At 38.4% G+C, this 25795-nt stretch overlaps 1 protein-coding gene across 24 annotated transcripts in view; it reads left to right on the plus strand.

The window, feature by feature from the left end:
• The first annotated feature begins 1491 nt into the window (after positions 1 to 1491).
• AFDN (afadin, adherens junction formation factor) overlaps positions 1492 to 25795 on the plus strand; it is a 179154-nt gene continuing 154850 nt past the window's right edge. For 14 of the 24 annotated variants that reach the window (XM_072643890.1, XM_072643902.1, XM_072643911.1 and 11 more), the window contains exon 1: positions 1527 to 2168. In XM_072643890.1, coding sequence (XP_072499991.1) covers positions 2061 to 2168 — 108 coding nt within the window. In that variant the 5' untranslated portion in view covers positions 1527 to 2060. Of the gene's footprint in view, positions 2169 to 2973; positions 3240 to 7023; positions 7141 to 25795 lie in introns of those variants that run through there. The other 10 variants (XM_072643891.1, XM_072643904.1, XM_072643895.1 and 7 more) reach the window with 3 other exon arrangements.

The raw sequence follows: 25795 nt of genomic DNA on the forward strand, positions 1-25795 counted from the left end.
CCTCTCATTAGTAATGCAACTTTAGTAGACAGAATTCATCTGATAGTGCCCTTGACAGGGTGAGGGGTAGAAGGCAGTTTGACTTCTCGGGAGCTGCATAATAAAAACCTAGGCTCTAAAGAACCTTGGGGTACTTAAAGCCACAGAATGCTAGAACATGAAGGTGCCAGCGATACCCAGATGCTTTTCCGCAAGTCACCACATTTTAATTTTGAGAAAGGAGACTAGAGATCTATTGAAGAATTCATTCCCCATGGCACCCGTTCAACACCTCAGGCGTCTCTGTTGAAAAGCTCCCTTCTATAGCTCTACTGTACTAGTGCAGTTGAAAAGAAAACCCAGGACAAAAAACAGCAGGGATGATAAAATGCTCTCCCTGTCCCTTCCCCTCCTCCCCATTAAAAAAAGATGAAATCCCATCAGTTCAAAGACTGATAAACTATTTTTAGGCTACAGAAGAATAAGTAATGGTGAAAATCAGGAGAGTTTGTCAAAAAATACTTCACTATTATTACTACTCATGATATGCTAAAGATCAGTGCTTTCTGTTCAAAGAAATAGATTTGATCTCCAATTGGAGACCTAACCAAGGTGCTGGCAGCCTACTGGAATGAGCCTTGTGGCAAAACTTTTCTTGCATTATGAAAAGATAAACAGAAAAAAGGACCAAAGTACTCCTGAAATTAATGATAGGTTTTTTAAGCCCACTAGATACTGAGATGTTTTCCAGGAGACACGTCTTCCCTCTTCGCGCTCAGCAGCTCCATTACCTGCCCGTAGTCTCCGCAGGTGCGATGCCCCTGAGGCGTATCCCCGCAGGAGGCAGACCCTCAGGTACGGGAAGACCTCCCCCCACCACCGTAGGCAGGGGACGGGGGAGACTGGAGAAACAACAGGAAGCCGGGGGGAATCTCAAAACAGTAAGGGGGAGGCTGTGTGGTTGTTTTCTCCCCTTCTTCTTCTAAACGTTATTATAGAGCAAAAGTATTCCTCCTCCCTCGAGGAAAGAACTTTGCAAAGGTCACCCTTGGTAGGACTCCAACAGCGAGGCAGCCTTTTACAATGGATTTTAAAAATGAACAAATGACTCCGGCGAGGGGCTGGAGGGTGAGTGGAAAGGGTCTACTCCTTCCCTTTATTCCTCTGGCATTCATTCATTCATTCATTCATCGCCCTCCCCAGAGCTTGCGATCGACACCCGCACCCCCCACCCCCGAGCGCCAACGTTGGGCAGTGGGGGAAGGATGGCGAAGCCCAGCCGGGCCGGAGCGAGGGGCGAGCTAGGGACGGAGGGGGATGGAAGAGGAGGAGATGCCGCCTGCTCGCCCGCCCGCTCCCTGCCAGCAGCACCTAGTGGACAGAGCGCGTAGGTACCGGGCGCGCGCGGCGAGGCGAGGCGGGGAGGTGACTGGAGGGCGGGCGCGCGCCGAAGGGGGGAGGCGGCGGGCGGACGGGCGCGGGCGCGCGCGCGCACGGCGAGGGACGGGAGAGCGCGAGCCAGAGCGCGTGTGCGGCTGTGTGTATGTGTATGCGTGAAAGACACACCGGAGGAGGGAGACACTCACACATACACAGAGGCGCACACACCGGGGCAAAAAGGGGTGGGGAGGGAGGGGGAAAAGGAAAAGGAAGGGGGAGAAAGAGACAAGGCACCCGCGCGGGTGGAGGCGGCGGCCGCAGCGCCGGCGAGAGCGAGAGCGAGAGCGGCGCGCGGACGTCGGACCAGCCGCCCAGCCCCGAGCTCGGAACACCTCGGAGCCGGAGCCCGACGGGCCGCCCCCTCCCCGCCGGCTCTCGCCCTTTTATTCTATTATTTTATTTTCTCCTTCTCCCTTCCTTCGCGGCCGGCGGGACGCGAGCTTTCCTCGCGGGACGGACTAAGCCCCCGGCGGCGGCGGCGGCGGATCGGCCCCGCGGGAGGCGCTAGTGAAGGGGGGTGGCTCCGAGACCCCGGCGGGGGGGCGCGACGGCGAAGGCAGGCCCGGCCCGGCCCCCCGGGGAGGAGGCGACAGCCCGCAGCCCTTTAGAGGCGGCGTTGTTGGCCGGAGCGGCTCGGGAGGATGTCGTCGGCCGGCAGCCGGGAGGAGGAGCGGCGGAAACTGGGCGATATCATCAACCATTGGAACGCCAACCGGCTGGACCTGTTCGAGATCAGCCAGCCCACCGAGGTGAGCGACCCCGGGCTCCCCGCAGGCCGCGCCGCCGGAGCCCGCCCCCCGCGCCCGCGCGGCTCCGCTCTCGCCGCCCCCTTCCCTCGCCCGCCCGCCTGCCTGCGCCGGGAAGCCCCGGCCGCCCTGCCCGGCCGCGGGGGGCGGGGACTCCAACGCCCCCTCCCCTCCCCCATCGGGAAACTGCCTCCCCGCACACCTCCCTGGGAACGGACCCAGCCCCCCCCTCCCCCAACCCGCCATCCGAGTTTCACCTTTCCCTTAGCCCTCCCCTCTGCCCGAAACCTACCCCCCCTCCCCTATTTCTAGAGCTCAGTAAGCCGACTTTGTTTTCCCCTTCTCTCCCGAGAGCCTGACCCGGGTGTCACCTTCTACCTGCCTCCACCCCTGAAAGTGACCCACGTTTCTGATTCTATCCCTTTGTCCCAAGGACCGGAGATCCATAGAATTCACCTGCTTCCCCCCTCCCCCACCCCTCCAATCCCTCGAGGTTTCCCCTTTTCTGCCCCACCCATGAAAAGACCCCTGTCTGTTCCCTTCCCTCCCCTCCCCCATTCGGGTTTCCTTCTCTGAACCCGACCTGTGGGATGGTCCTTCTTTACTCCATCCTCGGCTACCTGCTAGCCACGGTCTGTTTCTGTCTGTACCTGCTCCTCTAGGAAAATTTTTCTTCACTTTTCCTAATTTCCTCCCCTCTTTGTGCCTGTATCTTCTTGGCACCGGAAAGGGCACCCTGCTTTATCTCGTTTTTGAGAAACACGTACGCCCCCCCTCCAGTCTTGGCCCTCCCCCCTCCCCCAGGGTTGGCACTAGAGGAGCTTACAAGTTAACGGGAATCGTGTATATAGATCGGAGAGGTGGACCCCGGGGCTGGGGTTCAGGGATTGGAATTTCTGCCTTATCTGCGGGTGTGGACAGCTGAGTGTAGGAAGCGAAAGATAAACCAGATCCCTTTGCTTCCATCTCATGAAAAACCAGGGAGTTGCCAACCTGCCAACTCAGTATTGCAATCAGAAATAGCGTTCTGTTGGAGGCAAGAAAACAGATCGTACAGAATGTGTTAAAAGCCAGGTAAAATCAAGAGGTAAAAGACGCACCCCGGGAAAGGATTCTTAACCTTCCGCCCCGCCAAATGGAAAGTTGTTCCGGGCTCGTGGAGAATTGATGAAGGCTCTCTTAGCTACAACCTGGTAGCTGTTTTGGTGTGCTTCACTAACTTTCCGAAATTCCCTACCCCTGTCACTTTTCAAAGGGCGTGATGGTTCTCGGGGTTTTTGCCTCAGTAGGTTTGAAAACTGCGAAGTTGCCAACGGCTAGTGTAAAGTAAATACCATGATTTTTAGTTGTGGGAGTTTAGAGATAGCAGTGAAAAGAGAGCCTGTTAACTTTTTTTTAATGGAAAAGGTGTGGTTTTCTTTGTTCTCAATTGTATGCTTTTTGGTTGCCAGAGAAGTGCGTAACAGACTCCGCCTTCCCCTCCCCCATCTTTTGGCAGGTCAAAGTGTATAGTTTGATAGAAAGGGGGGAGGGTTTGGTAGGTAGAAGTTAGGTTCCTGTTGTCCATGACTGCATAGTTCTTGCTCATAGGGTGGAGGCTGATCATGTGCGTGTTCCCAGAGAAAAGAAGGAAATTAACACTTGTTTTTGGCCTAGCCCTGAATGTGGTTGTTTATTAATAAAGACCACTCGAAGAGACTCACGTACAGCTGTTTCAGTCACAGAATCATATTAAAACTGAGGTTAAGTTTTGGTTATGATTAGAAGAAGGTAACAGGACCTGCAAAACAGGTTACATTTGTAAATTAGACTTAATGACACACTTATTCAGGTGAACTCAATAGTTAATTTGAAAATATTACATAAAGCCCTCAGAATTTGAGTCCTCAGAATTTTTTTTTTGTTATGCAACTGAGACCACCCATTGCATATATAGTATGTTTGGTCTGTTGGGATAGTTTAACAGGTTGTCTGTACTTGAATTTAGAATTGCAAGACCTTAGACACAGTTATTATTTAATCAGTTCTCTTGGATTTGAAAAATATATATTGAGAACTTGATAGTGACAGTTTTTCCTCTTTTCACTACTAGTCTTTTAATATGTATTTCATTTCATGGTATTTATTTTTAGCTTTTACATATCTTTTGGATATGATTCTTTTGCTTCAACTTAGCCTTCCACTACAAAACATTTTCATGAGAATATGTTTTACTTATGCATAAGAAAACTTTGCAATTTTCTTTTCCAGATTGACTCCAAAGTGAATTTCTTTGGATATGTCAGCATTGGAGTCCCAAAGATGTAACCATCATTGGATGACTGCAGCATAGGGTTAGCAATTAGCATTTTCTAGACCCATCTTTTTATTGAGTCTGAGTCCTTTTTTTTTTTTTTTTTTTTTGAACTGAGTACTTAAGAGAATAGTACATTTCAAGCTATCAGTGGAAAGGCTGCTTTTAATTCAAGTATTACTTTAACTTACGGGCACAGTAGAATGATTTTTAATTGTACTGGTTAAGTTTCTCAATAAAGCTAGCACCTTGTTAAAAACTATGTTATAAACTAACATTGATTATGAGTGTCTCTTAAAAGAAGACAGCATAAAATCATTTAAGAAATGAAGTGAGCTTTTGAAGATCACAAGGTACAGCAGAGTTTTGAACTCAAGCCCTCTGACTTTATTAACTACAAAATTTGTCTTTAGTAAAATTAATATAACTCAGGTTTCAATTCTGGTTGAGAAAATGAGTCTTTCAATTTCAAAACTAATAATGCAGCTCAAATGATTAGTAATCTATATTGAGAATTTAGATTATTATAGGAGTTAAAGGTAAATTTTTCCTTTAGCAGTTTTATAACATTAAAAATGAGAATGAAATTTTGAAACATATACTGTTTCAAAGGTAATGCATTTGAATGTAATTTTTGTTTTGGAAACAGAATTCATTGAACAAACTTACTTGTAAGCCAACAAGCATTCTTTAGGATATGTAGTACTTTACAAAAAAAATAAAAGTGCTATGCTTTTCTGGTATTTTATCTTTTGCTTAGGGATATACCTTAGGGGAAATTTGTTATTTACTTAATTGGTGCACGGCATACAATTTAAGGACTAGTCTATTTACTTACAGAAAAATGGGGCTCTTTTTCTAGACTAATAGCGCTATCTCCTTTTACTTCCCATTTTCCCTTGTGTCTTGAAATTTTGGCTTTATTTTATAGAATTTAAATCACAATTTAAGATTGTAATTAGGAATTTATATAAATGATCATTTGCTAAACTTAAATTTTTCTTAGTTCAGTTTTGTCATTACAGTGTTAGTAGATATTTTTGCCTCAGTATCTTAAACCTACTAGTACGTTTAAAGAAGGCTTTAGATTACACTTAAATCTGTTGAGTGCTTAAGTGTCATATATTTTATAAGAAGTTGATCAGTCTTAAAACATATACTGGACTCTTTATATGGGTAGAATTTAATAGTCTACCTGGGCAAAGTAGTAGCTCATGTTACTCATTTTCTAAAAACATTTTCTTTAAGGTCAGAAGTTCAGATCCAGTTCATCTGGAGTAGCTGAAAATTACCTTTCAGTGACTGTTTAGTCCTGTATTGGTGATCTCAGTTCAGTCTCTAATGGTGGTTGTTGTTTAGTTGCTTTTTCATTTTTGTCCCACTCTCCATGACCCTGTTTGGGGTTTTCTTGGCAAAGATACTGCAGTGGTTTGCCATTTTCTTCTCCAGCTCATTTTACAGATGAGGAAACTGAGTCAAACAGGTTTAAGTGACTTGTCCAGGGTCACACAGTAAGTGTCTAGTAGATAGGTAGGTCTGTAAAAAATGATCTGAACATGAATGACATCATGGTGTCTCAAGATTTACTGAGCAGGAAGCCTTGGTTATTCATCCTTTAGCTTGCTACTTATTAAAGCACTTCTACTTCAGTGTATTTGCTGGCAAAAATCCTATGTTAGATTGATCATTTATAGTTAGGTCTTCAGTGATTTAGGCAAACGGATGGGTGAGGGATGCTGGGGATGTTTCTTACAGATTCTTCAACCTTTGGGAAAATGTTTTATTTAGATTTCAGCATAGCGTTCACTCTTTTGTCTGAAGGAGTTTTATTTCTGTTCTGTGGTATTTGTAAAGTCAGTCTTGGGAAGATTTTATGAATGAGGGAGTTGGCTTATGTTATTATTAGATAGTTTTACTTTTGACTTTGTATCCTATATTATTTTGTACTTTAAATGGATGGTCTTTCTAATTTAAATTGTTTTAATAATGAATGATAATAGTTAAAATGAATTGGTATCTTGATTGCTGTATAAAAGTAGAGCTCTGCAAAAACCATTGATTTTTTCTAAATGTTTTTCTTGTTTGACCTTTTCTTATGTGTAATTAGTTATGTAGATTTAAGACATTTCTCTTTTGAATTCTTACCACACTGATGAATTTATTGTGGAAGGTTTTTGATAGTCATTCTTGCTAATGAAAATGGAGCCTTAGAAAAGTTTATATACACATATGTTATGGAATATTTCCTGAGGGGAAACCACAATGTATTCCTTTAAAATTGAAATTGAAATGAAAAAATCAGTGCCTAGGCAAGTGTTAAGATTTTTGGTTTGGTATTGGTTTTTATTAGATTTACAAAAATAATTACACTTTAAAAACTCACTCTAATCAAATATTACCCTTGGTGGTTGACTACTAGAGATCTTTTAAAGCTTAAATGTAATTTTACCGTAATTACGTAAACTTGTCCTATTTTACACATTAAATTTGGAAAACTAACCCCATCAAAATGAGCACCTGGTTCAATACTGATATATTTTTACAGCTGAATATTTTGTGTTGCAGTGCTGATTATGCATTAAAGGAAGTAATGTGGTGAGTCACGTAACCCAGTAGAAGAGGTGTGTGAAAAATAACTTGAGGTTTTGTCAACTGAGGTGGAGTAGGAAGCCCTAAAATGAGGTAATTCGAGTGACTTTACAAAGCTGAATTTAGCTTTTAAACCTTTCCTAAAGTAGTTAATGTTTTATTACATTATATAGATTCCCTCAATTTGAAACTATTTGAAAAATTGAAGTACTCTATTTTTAAACTGTGTTATTTGTGAAGTCTTTTTTTTTGGTCTCTTGGACTATTTCTGTATTTTATCTGCTAATGAGTGGAACCCTCATGTGGTTCTAAATCCTCATTCATTTTTGACTCTTGAAATGTTTTACTTTTGATTACAAGTTATTTGTATAAAGTTTTGGGATGTGTAGGGTGTTCAGGGTGAACTAACACCTCTGGTTCGAGGGCTTTTCTAGCCCTTTTCTGGGCAGCTGAACAACCTTTGGTGTCCACCTGTCACCCAGTTCCCACCTGTGGCTCCGAGAAGCTATAGCATGTACAGCAGCCACACCCTGATGAAATTCCCTCAGCAGAGGAAGTGAACCAGGTTGAGGATAACTGATGGGCCTCAAATGTGTCAGTGACGAGGGAGATGGCTCCCCTGAACATTTGAAGTTTCACCTCCTCTACCCCCCAGTGAAATGGCTAGATGAGAACAGTTTGTTCCAACGGTCATGAAAGCAGCTGAAAGCAGCCTCTGTGGAATGATTAAGAGCTTGGTCAGATGTTGATGCTGTCAAGGTCATCTACTGCTTCCTGAGCATCTTGACTTTTCTCTTGCCACTGGACTTCTGAAGACTGGAAGAGAGTGAGGCTGACTTTGGGCAACTCTGCCTCACTTAAATCCAATTCATACACAAGTCAAGACATCACCCCATGCTGTCATTTGCTGTTTTCAAAACAGAGGTGGAACAACATTTGTATATAGTGTACAATTTATTTATATTAATTTTTATTTTATCATATAATATTAGATGAAAAGTTATGACTACCTGTTTTTCAGTTAATTAAGAAAAATTTTGATAAAACTAATAGTCCCTTAAAAGAATGTCTTATTCAAAATTGTTCAATTGAATGAGAATTCATGCTAAGGAAAAAGTTAGGGACTTTTACCATATTAAAAGTCATAGGCTTTAATAGAACTAATTTTTTTTAGTGTTGAGCAGACTAAGAGTAGTAATGAAGGAAAACCTGGTCTTTCTCACTCTTGAAATATGGAGAAAGTGTGGGGCTCCTAGAGATTAGTCAAGTCAGTAAATATTTATTAGGCACCTACTAAGTTTCAGGCAACGTACTGTTGTTTGACCTTCCTTCTTGAAGAGAACCATAACTATGGGAAGGTGATGTTTTGACTTGCAAGAGTACTGGATTTAAGTGCAGCAGGGCTGTGCCAAGTTACGAGCTTCATTCTCTCCTTCAGAGCCTTCTGGATCCAGTGGCAACATATAGATCAGGACAACTGAAGGTGACCCTGGATTAGTGTTGACCTTTAAAGAAAAGGCAGAGGATAGTCTTTGCCTCCAAGGAGTTTACAGTGTAATGGGGGAGACAGCATGCAAACAACTGTATACATCAAACTATACATAGGATAAATAGGAAGTAATCAACCAAAAAAACACACTAAATTTAAGAGATCTGGAAAGGCTTCTTTTAGAAGGTGGGGTTTTAGCTAGGGTTTGAAGGAAGCCAAAGAAGTCCAAAGGTGGAAATGAGGGAAGAGCATTCCAGGCACTGGTGACAGCCACTGAGAATATTAGGAGCTGAGAAATGGAGTGTCTTGTAAGAGGAATAGCTAGGAGACCAGTGTCACTGGATCTTTGAGTACAGGACAGGGTGTAAGAAGACTTGAAAGTAGATTTAGATTTTCATAAGAATTTCATCCTGGAGGTGATAAGGAGCCACTAGTGTTTATTGAGTAGGGCTAATAGTTCCACCTCTGCTTTAAGAAAATCACTTTAGTGTCTGAATGGAGAATGGATTGGAGTTGAGAGAGACTTGTGGCAAGGGAGACCAATCATCAGGCTATTGCAGTAGACCAAGTGTGAGGAGAAGAGGACCTGCAAGAGGGTGGTGGCAGTACCAGGAGAGAAGAGGACAGTCGAGATGTTGCAATAATGAAATCAGTATGTCTTGTCAACAGATATGGAGGTGGAGGGTAAGAAGTTGCGGAAGTCCCCTAGGTTGTAAGCCTTGGGGGATTGGGAGCATGGTGATACTCTCCACAGTCATAGAGAAATTTTAAGGGGAAAGGATTTGGGAGAAAAAGATAATGAAGGGAATGACTAATGACTGGTAAGAGGGATCAGGAAGGAAGAACTAACCTTTAATGTTATTTATTGAGCACTGTTTTATGTACAGAATTTATTACTGCTTGGTACTTACATGGAAGTGAAACTATAAAATCTATTTGTGTGACTTTAGATGAAGTAAATGTTTGAAATAATGGGCAATATCAGTTAAAAATTTGATGAATGTGATGTAAAAATTTTTAATAGTTTAACATCTGTACTAGAGAATTTTTCTTTAAAGGACATATGATTAATTTTGTGTCATTTTGTAATTGAAAATTTTTGGCCAGTCTAGTTTTTGTTTTGATATTTGCTGTTTCAGTTTCTGGGATAACACTTAAGTGTGAAATGATTTGAAATTGGGGTGGAGGGTATTATAGTAGTGATTAAAATGTAGCATTTAAGTGAGCATTTTTCCCCCAGATGTTAATCACCAACTGCCTAAGATGGTGTGTTGGGAATACAAACTTTGATGAACTTTACTTTCTGGGAGCTTAAATTCCAAGGAGATGCAAGCACTGTACATAAGTAATTGATAAAAGGAAGAGTTAAAGAAGTCTTATGAGAAGTTTGAGGAGGGGAAGATCTCTTATGCTGGGATTAGGCAGAGAGCATGTCTGGGAAGGCTTTATGGATGAGGCAGATATCTGTATTAGAGGGAATGAGAAGGACTTCAAAGGGTAGACCTGGGGGAGAGAAATTTGCAGTATAAGTATGGCAATGAATTAATAGACCAGTTACAGTTATATGACCTTTGTACATTGGAAATTTGAACCCAATTTTTTACTCTTCAGGTCTGGATGTGTTAACTAATAGTGATATATAGCACAGTCTTGTCAGTGATACAGGCTTAGACAGAATCTGTACACGTGCTAGTTGACAGGCAGGTGTGAGCATTCTGCCAAAGCAGGAGGATTTCTGCTCATGTGCAGAAGCTTTCCCTTAAGATTTGTTATGTTATGCAGCTGAACTGAAGCAAACAGATGTTTGACAGCCAGCTGGGTATCTGGTTGCCTAAATCAAATCACCTGGCTGAGCTTTTATTTAAAAAAAATGTAGGCATGATCTGGCCATAGAAAATTTCAAACTTCATTCTGAAGGATGTATTTTAATTTTGCCTTAGTTAATATATATATATACATATACACATATATATGTGTGTTTAGTGAGATGAAACATTGTTTAAAAGTTTATGAACATGAAAAATATTTCCTTAACTATAAACAACTCACATGAGAATTTCAGGGATTATTTGAGTTCTCATATTTAATCTGCAACTATCAGTCATGGATGAAAATGACTTTGAGTTGAAATTGGATATTTTAGGGATGGTAGGGAAATATTGCAATTTACTTATATGGAAAAACATTTATTAGTTATAGAAAAAGTGGTTTTATGCATCTATCACTAAAAATTACTTCAAGTCAACAAGCACTTGGTAAGTGCCTACTAAGTGCCAGGCATTTGTGTTTAGTGTTGTTGATTAATAAAGAAAGGCAAAACCAGTCCCTGCCCTCAAGTAACCTACAATGTGATAGGGGAAACAGTATGCAAAAAATTTATGTACAAACACGATATATGCAAGGTAAATTGTAGATAATCTCAAAATGAAGGCAGTAACCTTGATGGGGATCTGGAAGATTTCTTGCAGAAGCTGGGATTCTTTTAAGTTCTCTTTTTTAGTGCTTGTAGCCAAATCATTTTGGGGATTTTAACTGTGGCTTGAAGGAAGCCAGGGAAGTTCGGAGGCAAAGATTTCAAGGACTGAACTTTTGCACGTTTGCTATGGGGGAGACAGTCAGTGTAAAGGCATGGTCAGGAGATGGAGTGGTCTTAGGGAACAGCAAGTTGACAACAGACCAGTGTCTCTGGATCATAATGTATGTGGAGTAAGGTGTAAGCAGACCTGAAAGGTGGGACAGGACCAGGTTTTTGAAGGCTTTAAAATACAGAAGATTTTACATTTGGTCATGGAAGCAATTGGGAACCACTGGAGATATTAAATAAGAGAGATGACATGGTTAGACCTAGACTTGGATCACCTTAAGAGCTAATGTGTACCTCAGGTTTTTTGCTGTTTACATATGCTGTTAACATGTTGTGAGACATTTTTCCAGGATGATATATGTGTTACAGTTATAAAGTGGAAATTAAAAAAAAATCTCTTAGTACTTTTCTATCCTATGCAGACAATGGACTCACAAGTTTGACCTTAGGTCTTCACTTTATAAATTACAGAATCTTAGATTTAGAGCTGAAAGGGAACTCAGAAGCTTTCTAGTTAAATGCCCTTCATTTTATAGATGGGGAACCAGGCCTAGGGAGGTTAAGCAACTTACACTTAGCAAAAAAATTAGGCTTTTGAGGGGTGAATTTGAACCCAGGTCTTCTGACTATGAAGTCAGTATTTTTTCTATTCTACCACTCTACCTTTGTCCCTGGCTTCTTGGGTTTTTTTTTTTGCAATTCCTGAATGTTTTTCATTCCCGTACATGTTAGAATTAGAGAACTCTAAAACTGGGCAAGAGGGGGAACCTTAGAGATTGTAGATAGCCCAATCTTCTCATTAACAGATGAAGAAACTGGGACCTAGAAAGATTTAGTAACTTGCTCAAAATCGTTAAGATGTTGCATGTTAGAGGTAGAAGGGACTTTAATGACTGAGCTAGGGTTATATAACTCAGGCTTTCTTACACTTTAGGCAAACCTCTTTTCAGTATATATAACTGGGTTTTGAAGGCTAGGTAGAATTTTTAATGAGTGAAGATGGGAAAGGAGGATAGTCTAGGAGTGTCATGAGCAAAGGCATAGTTCAAGGAATGTGGAATCTGTACAGAGAGTATATATTTGAGTTTTGACCATAAAATATGTTAGGAAATGTTCAGTTAAGGAGTTTGGACATTAGTTTTAGGTAGTGGGGAGCTATTGAAAAATTCTGGGCAGTTGATTAACATGATCAGACTTATGCATTAGAAAGATTGATCTAACATGGGTGCATAGATTGCAGGGGGTTCTAGAAAGAACTTGTGGTGCTCAATTTAGGTAGCAGTAATAATAATAGCTAGCATTATATTGTGCTTTAAGGTTTGCAAAACATTTTACTTAATCTCATTTGATCCTCACAACAACTCTGTGAAGTAGGTGCTATTATTCTTTATTTTACAGATGAGGAAACTGACCCCAAGAGTTAAGAGACTTGCCATAGCTAATGAGTGTCTGAGTCAGGATTTGAAATCAGGTGTTCATCACACTTTGAAATGAAATGTAATGAAGCCCTCTGAATGGTGGCCCATGGCATGGAATAGAAAGATATTAAGGAGAGAGAAATCTATACCACTTAGTACCTGATTTCATATGGAGGAGAGAGGAAAGAAAGGGAGAAGTTAAAGATGACTCTGAGATTGTAAGTTTGGATAAGTGATATGCTTGTAGTGCTTTTGATAAAAATAGCGAAGTCAGAGAGACACTTTTAAAGATGAAACATAATCGATTTTTAGACAGGTTGAAGTACAATGTAACATACATGTACAGATGCCCATTTTTTCAATAGGCACTTGAAAGTTCCCTGTCCCTGTGTAAAGAACTGGGGAGAGAGTTGGTCCTATCCAACAGATACTTTCTGAGTTCTTGGTATGTGAAAGATAAGATGCAAAATGCAAAATAGTACCTGCCTCTGACATGCTTACATTCTACTACTTTAGAGGTGATAGATATGGGAGTTAATCCTTGTAGAAGTGATGATTCTTTGAGATGAATGAGATTCACGAAGGGAGGGCAGATTGCTTAAGAAAAGACTTAAATCAGAGAACATGAGAATAGAAAGCTGAGGCAGCAAAATAAATAATGGTGGTGATAGGAGAATTGTCATAGAACAAAAAGGGTGAGGGATTTTTTGGAAGAAAGGGACCTTCAGCTTAAATTGCTGTGGAGATGAGAATGAGGAATTTGAGATAGTAATTTCAGTAAATTGGAGGTTAAAGTATGTATTGATGATGAGAATGTAAAGTTACAGACTGTTCTGTAGAGATATTCTCAAGAGTTGAATAGGCCCTTAGAGGTTTTGAGTTTAAATGTAGGATTTAAAATTTATCCTTATTAATTTTCATCTTATATTTGGCCCCTTACAGAGTTCTAGAATCTCAAGAGTTGGAAGAAGTCTCAGAGACTCCTAGCTCAGCCTGGTACCTAGACAAAAGTGGACTCAGCAATGTAACTGACAAGTGCTTTATCTTTCTCTTTGTAATAGCTTCTCCTTTGAAATCTGTAATCTAAGAAAAAAAGTGAAAATACATCAAAAATTATTTTAAAAGTATGAATAAAAAAATATGAATGGACTGAAGTATTTAAAAGCTATTTAAAACACTTATTGGGTTTGTTATGCATATATATTTTAAATGATTTATTATAAACAATGTTAAATTTAAGCACAATATTTTGGATATTACCTCTCATCTGGACTGTTGCACTAAGTTCCTAATTGATTTTCCTGTCTCCTGTCTCTCTTCTCACTAAACTGTTCTCTACGTGGCTACCAAATTTACATTCCTAAAGCAAAAGTGTTACCTCTCTTCAAGTTGCTTCCCTCTTGTCTCCAAGATAAAATATAAACTGCTTAGTTTGGCTTTTAATTCCCCTTAAAATCTGACCCCCAGTGACCATTCCAGGTTTATTGCACATTACTCGCACGTTCTCTTTGAACAAAACTAGCTTGCTGGTGGGGCAGATAGGTGGGGCAGTGGATAGACAGCTGCACCTGGAGTCCCCGAAGATTCCTTTTTCTGAGTTCAGATCTGGCCTCAGACAGTAGCTGTTTGATCCTTGGCAAGTCATTTAACCCTGTTTGCTTCAGTTTCCTCATCTGTAAAATGAGCTGGAGAAGGAAATAACAAACCACTCCAATATCTTAAACCAGGAAAACTCCAAATGGGGTCAAAAAGAATAGGAGATGCCTGAACAACAAAAGCAGCTTGCTTGTTATTCCCTGTTTCTGTACAGTATTCTGTTTGCTTTTTCCATGCCTCAACAAAGGCAGTCCTTCATACCTGGAAGGCAGTCCTTCTCCTTTTTGCCTTTTAAAATCCAACTCCTAACTTCCTTCAAAGCATAGCTTCCTACGGGAAATCTGTCTTGATTCCCCTGCCTCCAGTTATTAGTGTCCCACACCTCCTTGTGTCTACTTTTTATATATTTTGTATTTGCTTTTTTATGTATTTTTTCTACCCAATAGGCTGCAAGTTCCTGGAAGGCAGATTGTGGGGGGAGGGGCGTGATCTGCAGTGCTTAGCTACACAGTAGGTACTTAATAAATACCTTGTAAGAGACTGAATAAACTTTGCAAGTATTTACATTTAATTTCAGTGCATAAAATATTACTTCGTCATTCCCCTCCAAGTCTCTGTCAGGATTATTTTTCCATTCATTCTTCTGTATTTTTTTTCCTCTTACTGGTAGTGGTTCTTAGTTCCAGTTGTGATTTTTTTTTTTTTACTTTTCATTTCATAAAGATCTTCCTAAATTCCTTGTGTTTTCTAGTCCTAATTGTATTATATTCAGTTATATTAAAGTACCATAAGTTATGTAAACATTTCCCTATTCTTGGATGTTTAAGTTGCTTCTAGGTTTTTGCAGTTGCAGAATAATACTTTGGGGAAAATTATGAGACAGATTGCTCTCAGTGATTTTTTTTAGCTTCTTTGAGTTACCTATATCTAGCCTTTCTCATCACTTCCAGTTCTCTTATTGCCTACTACGTGTAAAATATTTCCACCCGAATGTCTCAAACTCAACATATCCAGACCAGAACTGAGGGTGTCACTATCCTTCGGATCACCTATGCTAACTGTTTTACTTGTCCTTCATTCTTTCCTCTATCTCACCTTTCATAGACAATTAATTGCAAAAGTTCTGTCAGATTAAATGCACAACATTTCTTACATCTATCCCTTTTTTTTTCCACACCTCACATAGCCACCACTTTAGTTGAGGTCCTCATCAGCTCTTACCAGGACAATTGTAACTGACTACTCTTGTCTTCTATTCTTTCCTCTCTGACCTATCTTACACACAGTTGCTACAGTTTTCCAAAGGCATAGATCTGGCTATTACTTCTCTATCCAAGAAGCTTCAGTGGATCACTATTGCTTCTAGAATAAAAAAAGAACTCTTTTGTTAGGCATTGAAAGCAATCACAAGCACATTTCTGGCTTCATTGTACATCATTTTTTTTTTTATTTTGTAATGTTTAACAATCATTGCCATACAATTGCGATTTTATCCCTCCCCACCTACTCCCCACTACCCCCCTCCCTCCCCACGACTGCATACAATTCTGTATAGATTCTACATATACTTTCCTATTGAGTATATTTTCACTATAGTCATGCTATGTAGTCAGACTAAGATAAATGAAAGAAATCATATAACAAATCAGAACATGATACACAAACACATACACATACACAAACATGATCTGCTACAATATGTGAGTGACTTCCATATTTCTCTCTCTGAGTGTGGCAGGCATTTTGCCTTGAGATCCTCCATTGGGATTTTTTTTTTTTTTGGTAAGAAGTTCTTGTGTTATTACAAAAATCTAAGTCTACCAGAAAAAACTCTCACACACTGTGGTTGTTGCTGTGCATAAAGTTCTCCTGGTTCTGCTCCTTTCACTCAGCATCAGGTCATATAAGTCCTTCCAGGCCTCTCTGAAGTCTTCTTGTTCATCATTTCTTATGGCACAATATGTACATCATTTTTTGCACTATTGTACTGTTTAACCAAATTGGCTTGCCTGTTGTTTTCTGTGCTTGGGACTCATCTCCTTTCTGGTATGCCTTTCCCCAGGATGTTAGCCATGCCTGGAATTCACTCCCTTTGCACCTCAGCCTCCTAGACAATTTGGCTTACTTCCGAGATTATCCATTTGTACCATTTCTGGTGGAAAGCTTTTCGTGATGCCCTTCTTCGTTTTTATTTTTGTCTTTTTTTGTGTGTTGATGTGCATGTTTTTTTTTTTTTAATGTAGTTAGAATAATCTTGTCTCTAATAACTCAAAAAAAATCTTTTTGTTGAAATGCATGGATTTTCTACATATATAGCATTATCTCACTTGAAAATAATTAGCCCTTTTCATTTGAAGTGTTAATTCTTTTAATAATTCTTTTCTATATTATTATAATCAATTAACAAGTATTCATTACAATGCTTATTATTGCAGGGACAGTGCTTGGTACTGGGGATACAGGCAACAGTAAAATAGTTCCAACCTTCAAGGAGTTTACATTCTACAGAGGGGAGAAAACATGTATACACAATTATATATGAGATATATAATTTTGGGGTGGGGGAGACTTAGGAGAGGGAAAATCAGGGAAGGCTTCATTACAGAGACAGTGGTATAGAGCATTGGACTTGGAGTCAGGAAGACTTGGATTCATATCCTGCTTCAGCCACTTGTTATGTTTGTTGATCTGGGAAAATCACCTAACTCTTCCATGTCTGTGTTTCCTTAACTGTAAAATGAGGTACTGGACTTCATGGCTTCTAAGATAGCTTTTAGCTCTAAATCTATTTAGATCCTGCAATCCTGTATAAGAGATAATATTTGAATTAACCTTTATAGACAGAAACTAAGAGTTCTAAGAGGCAATTAATTACTAATATTTCTCATGCTATGCAAAATAAAAGTGAGCATTCTTGCTTTGTGCCTGTTATTGGAAATGCAGCTAATATTTTTCCATTGCATATTATGTTCACTCTTGGCTTACTAGATATTTTTTTGCTATTAAGGCAGCATTTCATATATTTTTTGTGGATTCTTAAACATACTCTTAAAATGAATTGTGAACTGATCCAATCATTTTGGAGAGCAGTCTAGAATCATGCCCAAAGAGTTATAAAACTGTATATATCCTTTGACCCAACATTACCAGTATTAGGTTTGTTTCCTAAGCTGATCAGGGAAAAAAATGAAAAAAACCCCATACCTATATGTTCTAAAATATAGCAGCTCTCTTTGTGGTAGCAAAGAACTGGAAATTGGGAGGATTCCCATCTTTTGGGGAATAGCTAAGCAGGTTATGGTATATGATTGTGATGAAATACAATGCTATAAGAAATGATGACCTTGATGATCTTAGAAAAGCATGGATAGACTTGCACAAAATAATGAAGAATGAAGTGAGCAGAAACAAGAGAACATTGTATGTATAGTAACAGCCATTTTGTTGGAAGAGTAAATTATATGAATATTCAGATCAGTTACAAAGGACCTATGAAGGAAGATGCTATATACCTCCAGAGAAAGAACTAATATATGGAACTATATATTTTATAGTTTTATGTATATATCTGTGTCAAATATTGACCTTTTCTAGTACAAGGTTGGAAGGGAGAGAGGGAACAGCTTGGAACTTAAAGGCAACCAAAAAAAAAAATGAAAAAATACTTTTAAAATGAGTGAAAAGAGCCATATTGTCTTGGGTTCAGAAAACCTGTGATTGAGTACTTGTTCTGTCATTACCTTCTGTATGACCCTTGGCAAGTCACTTAACCTCTTGAGGTTCCCACATCTGCAAAATAAGTGGTATGAACTATGATTTCTAGGATCTCTTTCAGCTTTAACATTTTATGATTCTGTAGGTGCATGAACAAAGTGTTTCTGTCCTGACGGGGATGGGAATTAGACCTGTTATTTCATTGGTGGAGGGAGCTCCAGGTGAAGAACTTGCTGTCTTTCTATGGAGTAGGCTTTTCAGCAGTCCTAGGGAACCTGTTTAGAATTGTTTCAGTTTGCTGAGAATAGGGAGTATTGGGTCATGAGGGGAGCTTGAACTCACATATTACTGGTTCCAAAGCCAGTTCTCATCCATTATGTCATGTTGCCTCTCTTGTAGAATGAAACCTCAAAATGTGATATTTTTATCAAGATGAGTATTGCCTTAATACTCATTATATTATAGATAATATCATAAATTGTAGTCCATCTTGTATCCCTTACCCAGCCATCACCTGGTGGTCATGCTGGTGAATCTATTGTAAATGTATTAAGGCTAGTTTTCAGACAAGTCATTTTGGCTGGATCTACTGGAAACCTTTCCAGTTTGGCAGGATGTCTCACTTTACATTCAGATGTTATAACCTTCAAGGACCCAGGGTTAGTGGTTAGGCATTGGAGTAGGTTTTAGTGAAGGTTAGATCATTGTATTTTAGTTGTGAGTGATGGAAGAGATCTTAGAGATTCATCCAAACCAGTAATTTACAAATGATGAAAATGAGTCTAAAGCGCTAGTTAGTGGAAGAACTAGGACTAGAGACTAGATTCAACTGATCTCCAGCCACTTGTTCTGTACATCATACCAGGAAGCCTTTTATTTTTAATCAGCTCAGAATGTTAAATAGAACTCTTTTAGTTAGAAAGATGGAGGACCTTAAAAATAGTTTAGTTTATCCAGCCTTGTTATTTTACAGCAGAAGAAACTGATACACAGAGGTTAAGTGATAGTCCATATTGGCTTCATCTCATAGCCTGAATGTCTTTGGGCAAATGACTTTGGAGCCCCTTTCTTTTTCTAGGGATCTCTGCTCTGCTTCACTTGTGTGTTCCCTTAGGATCCCCCGCATCTCTGACCTGTGCCAAAATGTATCCTTGTGGCTTGTGTGAGTAGCCTTTTTGTTTGTTTGTTTTTCTTCCCTAGTAACTTCAGGACTCTCTCACCACCATATGTTAGCCATCTTCCTGAAACATACTTTAACTTGGCAACCAAATTAGAACTCAGTTGATTTGGGAAATCTTCAGAAAAAAGAAGCCATTGAGACAGATGAGAATTTTTTTCAAAAGGGCAAAAAAGGATTTAAAATGCGAAATACTGAAAATAATGAACTTATAGTAATGATTAAGCACTTCCTTAAGACTATTGGCATCAATGATGTGTGATTGACTTTAGTATAGACAGTATGAAGGGGTTAACTAGTTACTTTTTCATCTAGTTTCAGTCATTTTGCAGTTTAAGTAAATTTTAGTCTTGTTAATTTATCCTGAGTGTAAATTATTTTGGCTTTTTCAGTTTAATTATTACTCAACTATTTTGATGACCTGTGAAAACGTAGAAATGTTTCCTGGCATAATGAAAAATACTGATATTTTGTTAGAATTACTGTTGGTGAGTTTGAATTTCTGAATGATTCCCTTGTTCATCAGTCAAGCACTTTTATTCAAGGAGATGAGCCTGTTAGGAGTACCATGGACAGTGTTACCAAGTTAAATGCAAAGCATCTCTTTTTAATGCATTTTTGTTAAAGTCTAGAAGTGGTCTTTTGTTTAGTCTACTATAGTCAGTGTGTTCCTACTGCCAAGTCTTAGCTTACTGATTGAGTTTTTTAAATACATTTTTCATTGTTATTTTTAAAAAATGATACTTGAATATTACCAAGAAAAGCTTAATGGAGAATTTAAAATCTTCTCATTCATATTGTTTCAGACTCTCTCCTTTAAAATAATATTTTAAAAAGGCCTAGCTTGAGGTTAAATTTGGGTTAGAGAATTAATTTTTTTTGATGTGTTTTAGTGCATGAGTGATAGTAGTACAGATGAATTAATTTGCATTAATTCCATAAGCAAATGATTAACTTTTCGTGTATGTTTTCTATAAAAATGCTTTGTATTGATTCTTTTAACTTTTAGATTCAAGAATATGCCTTTTTATATGTTTTATTCATATTTTTCACTTATAGGCTAATATTCCATCCACATGAATTTGAAAAATGTTGTTGGAAAATAATCTGATAGGAAAACACGAGAAACTGGAGAGTATCTTTTAGAAAAAGAGAAATAATTGAAATTGGTGGCATAAAATAGTGGAGCGAACTGAGGCTTAATCTTCGAGTTAGTAAGACCTGTGTTCAAGTGACAAATACTAGTTTTGTGATCTGGAGCAAATTACTAAACTCACTGCTGCTAGGCAAATCTCTTAACATGATTAGCAATATATTGCTTTCTGCTCTGCATATGTGCTGGCAGGTTTTGCATATAAATGAAATCAAAGGTCACCAATCTTAAAACAATCAAAATTAATAGTTTACATTTTTCAGAGATAAACAGTTACTGAGTAACATACTATCACTCAAAAGATAAAAGGTGGTCTGCATTGCCAGAGTTTTATTAGTTTTTATTATACAAAAATATTATTGCTTGTATATGTGTGTAGATATATAATACATACATATGAAATTTCACTTATAGCGTTTGAAGATTTGCAAAGCGTTTTCCTTAAAATAAGCCTGTATGAGATATTAACCCCATTTTATAGAAATCTCAGGGTATGAGAAGGTGACTTGCCCACGCAACAGTAAGTTGAGCCAGGATTTGAACCTGAATCTCCCCACCCCAAGCTAGTATTCTTTTCACTGTGAATTGAGTTAAAAATAGTATTTATTAAATGCTTAAACTATGTAGAAAACGTTATACTAAACAAGTAGAAAAGCAGTCCCTGTTCTTAAGCATCCCACATTCTAATATAGGAGCAACATTCATAAGAAGTTTTGGCCATTAGTATATTGAAAAGGTTCTTTGGCCCTTAGGACACAGCCGCAGAAAGATGATAGATAAGTCACATTCTCTAATATAATTTCCAGGGATAAAATTATACCCATTTCTGATTTTGAACCATTTAATATTCTTTTCCTGGTGTTGAATAGCTGTGGTTACTGAGGAGATTAAGGGCTGCAGCACCAGAAGTAGCTGTCATGGCTTATCTCCACAAGTGTTGCTTCAAACTAAGAGTGTGACTTTGGGGATTGAGCTGGTAGCATTCCTTTTGGTTTTGTGGGGACACTGTCAGTCTTGGGGTTCTTGGGCATAACCTTCCTGTAGGTGTCAGTTGGTCATCTTGATGGTAGTGAAGAAGGTGGGATATCTCTTATTTATTCACAATGATTATTCCTGGCAATGATGGATTTAGAGCTTGCTTTGAAAGTAAAATTTGATGGTCTATTGGGGCACTGCTAGTCCCAAGGCTTTTGTGTTTAAGGGGTGATAGTAGTGGCAGAGGTTTGACTTGGCTTGATAGATGCTGGCTTCTGTCTCTCCCTCAGGGTGCCTTGGGAAGGTGGTGTTTCTGTGTGTGTCTGTGTGTGAAATCATGTATTATTCCCTTATAGACTAAACTCAGAATGCTATTTCTTACTCTGTATCAATCGTAGTACCATATTTAATTTTCTGACATTGTATTTATTGCTTCTGATGCCGGCAGCCCTTAATGGAAGAGAATGGGCATTTGAATGGAGTTTATTACATGTGTGAGTCTTAATGTTTTTAAAATTAACTGGACCTTTGCTTAGATCAGTGTAGGGTGCGTTGGCACATTTATCCAGAATGTCAAAAGATGAAGACCAAGATGAAGCTTTTTTAAAAGGTCATTATGGCATGATCGGTAAATAAAGTAACACTTTAAAAGCAGAATAAATTTTAAAAAGCTTATTTGAAAAAAAAATTTCCTAGATATATTATTAATAGCTAATATACTTAGATTATGCTTTGAGGTTTGCAAAATACTTTACATGTGTTATCACATTTGATTCTCACACTAGCCCTGTGAAGTTTGTGCTATATTTTTACAGAAGAGGAAATTGAGGCTGAGTTAGAGTAAGTGACTTGCGCAAGATCACAGAGATGTAATAATGTTACTAAATTTTTATTTTAGTAACTTGTATTTTTTATCCTGTGAGTATTAATATTAGCTAAAAATGTGATTACATATTTTTAGAATTCTTTGAGGATTTTTTCATTGAAATAATTTAATTTTTGCTTTTTCTCCAGTTCCCCTGTAAATTCACATACTCACTCCTCCACACTCTCTCACACATATGTACCCCTCTTTCCACTTACTAATAGGAATACTAATTTACAAGTAAGGTATGTTGCTTTGGCAACTTGCCTCATGTTACATCATTTTTACTTAACTCCTCTTTCTCCTCACTAAAAACAAATTTTAAAAGTAAGAAATGTTTAGCATGTAGGATTTGTCCTTTTGCTTCCTATGATAAGACTATCTTTCCAATAAGATATAAACTTCTTGAAAGATTGTCTTGCTTTTTTATTGTCTGTATCCCTTGTATCTTATGAGGTGTATCCTGTGTAATGTATATTCCTGTAGACCAACTCAGATTGATGCATTGCTTTGACCTGTAAGAATGTGTAGGAGGAAGAAAGAGGTAAGAAGTCCTTCTTTAGGTTGTGGAATTCTGTTAAACCTTTTTGAAATAAAGATATCAGAGGCATATATCAAGAATATAGCACGAACCATTGCCAAAGTACAGTCTGAGAATAAACTCTAGAGAGATTTAAACCTTTTAGATTATATTTAGATTTTTATTGAAAAAAATGTTAACTAGCACAAGAACCTTTTTTAAAAAGGTGAGAGATGAGTTTCCTGTTGCTTGATCTAAGATCAGCCTTTGGGATTAATAAACTCAGTTTAGCAGATGGGAATTTTTTTCTCTGCCTCTGTTCTTTAGGTTTAGCATCTTTGAAATCATTAATAAAACAAACTAATTTTTAAAACAGGCATTATATAAAAAAACTCATCCTGTTACATACATCTTCCCCCATTTATACTTAATTTCTTGTAGAATTTGTCATTTTACATGGCTTTAGTTACTGTATCCCACATTCATATCTCTAATGAATCACTTTTTCTCCAGTCCCATATCTGCAGTTGTTTGAGATAATTTCACTTAAATATCCCACTGTGACGTCACCTCAAAACTTAATGTGTTAGAAACTAAGCTGCCATCTTTTCTCTAGTGATTTATAGCATTTTTATTTGACTACTGGTAGCCTAGATTTCTTTCTCTAAAAACTACTTTTGTTTACTTATTCTGTGTCTTTGTATATGGTAATACTTTATTTGTTGGGAACATGGTAAATAAATGAGGGGTTTTGCCCACGTTGAATTTTCCAGATAACTTGTGAAATATTACTTTTATTTCTCTTATCCTGAGTGACTTAGGTCAGTTTTTCAAGATGTTAATGGTTTGCATTTCTATTGAAAACTGCCTGTTAATATTTCAAAATTGATGATGGCAGGACTGGAACTCAGAACAGAGTAGGCCTGGATATAGAGAACTGGAGTATGTAGAAATAGTGATTGAACCCATGGGAGATAATGCGGTAACCAGCAGTGAGTGTAGGGAGAGATAAAAAGAGAACTCTGACAGCGGAGCCTTAAGGGTACATATATAGTTGTGGGACCTCAGTTAAAATGGCTGATTATTCAGCAAAGGAGATTGAGAAAGAGGATCAAGCAGGTATCTGTAAAACACTGAAAGGAGGATCTGTCTTTATGGGAGGAGAATAATTTCTGACATGGTCAGCAGAAAGGTCAAGAGGCAGGAGGATTGCAATGAGCAACCCAAGGATACCTCTATAATAATTAAAATGTTGGTGAAGGTGTTCAGTGAAGGTTGTTTTCTTATTCATTATTAATAACTAAAGTTAATTGATACTTTGAGGAAAGATTCAAAGGAGAAAATAGTTAGATCTAAGTTATTCATGGAAGGTAAAGGGAATGACCTGTTAATGTCCCATTTGAGTGTCTCACGCCATAGTGGAGATGATCTTGGAATCTTGAAGGTTTCAAATATAGACTCAATGACTGAAGGTTATTTAAATTTGGAGAGGCACGTCCACTTAGATTTTCTACGAAGGTTTGGAGGGATTTCACTCTGCATCTCTAGATGATCATAGATAACACTGTAAATTTCGAGGCAAAAGAGACCTAGTCGAGATTCCTCAATTACAGATGAGGAAATTGAGGCTTAAAGAAGTCAAGTGACTTGCCTAAGATCACCAAAGTAGGAAACAGAAATGTACAAATCAAAGTCCACTGATACAGAAAACTGATGTTCATCTCATTGCATCATTTTCTGCTTAAGTGAATGAAATTCAAGTCCTTAAATTACTGAAGTATATAAAGGATAATGGCATGAAAGTTCTTTGGGGAAAAAATGAAGTGTTACTATGAATTGTAGTAAGTAGTATAAGTAATACCTTGAATAAGAGTTGCCTTTCCTAAATTTTTGGCATGTCAGGAAGAGTTAGGAAGTGTGCCCTTGTGGGTATTGGTGAAAAAAACTGCCCTTAAAAAAAGAAACAAAACCATAATTAAATATTAGATTAGTTAATGCTTATTTTTGTTTAGCAAGCTCAAGTAACCATTTATAAATACAGGATTCAGTTAGCATAGTCACTAATGGCATTAACATTCCAGATTCATTATTGCATTGATAAGAACCTAGTTCATTTTAGTGTATTTTCCTTTTCTGTTTATGACCATACTGTTACCTTCAATTTAGAATGTTTAATTTGAAGGGTGGTGGTTAAGTCTAAACTCTTTGTCAGTCTGGAATATTAATACCTGGGATTAGTATGATGTTTAAATTCTTAGGAGCTGGAATTTTTGGAGACTTTTTTTCTCTTTTTGGAGAATCCCTATGAGGTAGGGATACTGTATTACTCACAGATAAAATTCTTAGGTTCAGTGAGATCCTTTACTCTCTTCCAGCTCTTTAGTGAAGCCACGACCTAAATAAGTCTTCTGAGTCCCAGCCCAGCATTTCTATATTAGGTCATAATCTCTTCTTCACATTCTTTGATTCCTTTTAAATTATCTTTCCTTTCAAAAAGATTACATAGGTAGGATAATACCAAAACAAGTGATTTCATATTGCTGAAAACCAAACTTTTTGGTAACAGTTCAAAAGTATTAGTGCTAATGAAAGGCAATAATTACATCTCTGGGTTGGATTTTTATGGCTTCTGTGGCCTATTTTTTTTTTCCTGCTGCATATGAGCAATGGTAGTGCCATGCTGTGAAATCCCTTCTTTTGGATTCTTTGTAGTTGCAGGACTGCCCTCAACCATTTAGCACAAAGCTGTGTACATAACATATTCATACGTAACATATTCAAGCAGTTAGTTGAATGAATGAGTAGTCTAGATTTGTAGAGCCTTATTGACACTCACAGTTCTACTGAGAGTGCTTGATTCTCAGTTGTCCTGGGGAAAGCTGACAGTCTTCCAAGCAGTTCTGGAAGCTCTTGGCAGACTTAGGTCTGTCCCAGTGGAGCTCTTGGAGCATCACTTCCATATTCAGCTTGATACAGTTGATAAGTGTTTGATTTGGAGTTAGAGAAACTTGGATCCGAAACTTGCCACCTAACATTTAGTACCCATGTGACTTCTCTGAGCATTGAGGACGAAGTTGATGGCTAGCATTTATAGTACATCAGTTTACGATTGGCACAGTGCTTTACAAGTATTTGATCCTCACAGTAACCCTGCAGAAGTAGGTGTTTACTGTTATTCTCATTTTACAGTTGCGGAAATGGAGGCAAACAGAAGTTAAATAACTTGTCCAAAGTCACATAATCTTAAGTATAAGCCT

The sequence above is a fragment of the Notamacropus eugenii genome, chromosome 2, assembly GCF_028372415.1.
Source record: "Notamacropus eugenii isolate mMacEug1 chromosome 2, mMacEug1.pri_v2, whole genome shotgun sequence".
In the NCBI taxonomy this organism is placed as follows: domain Eukaryota; kingdom Metazoa; phylum Chordata; class Mammalia; order Diprotodontia; family Macropodidae; genus Notamacropus; species Notamacropus eugenii.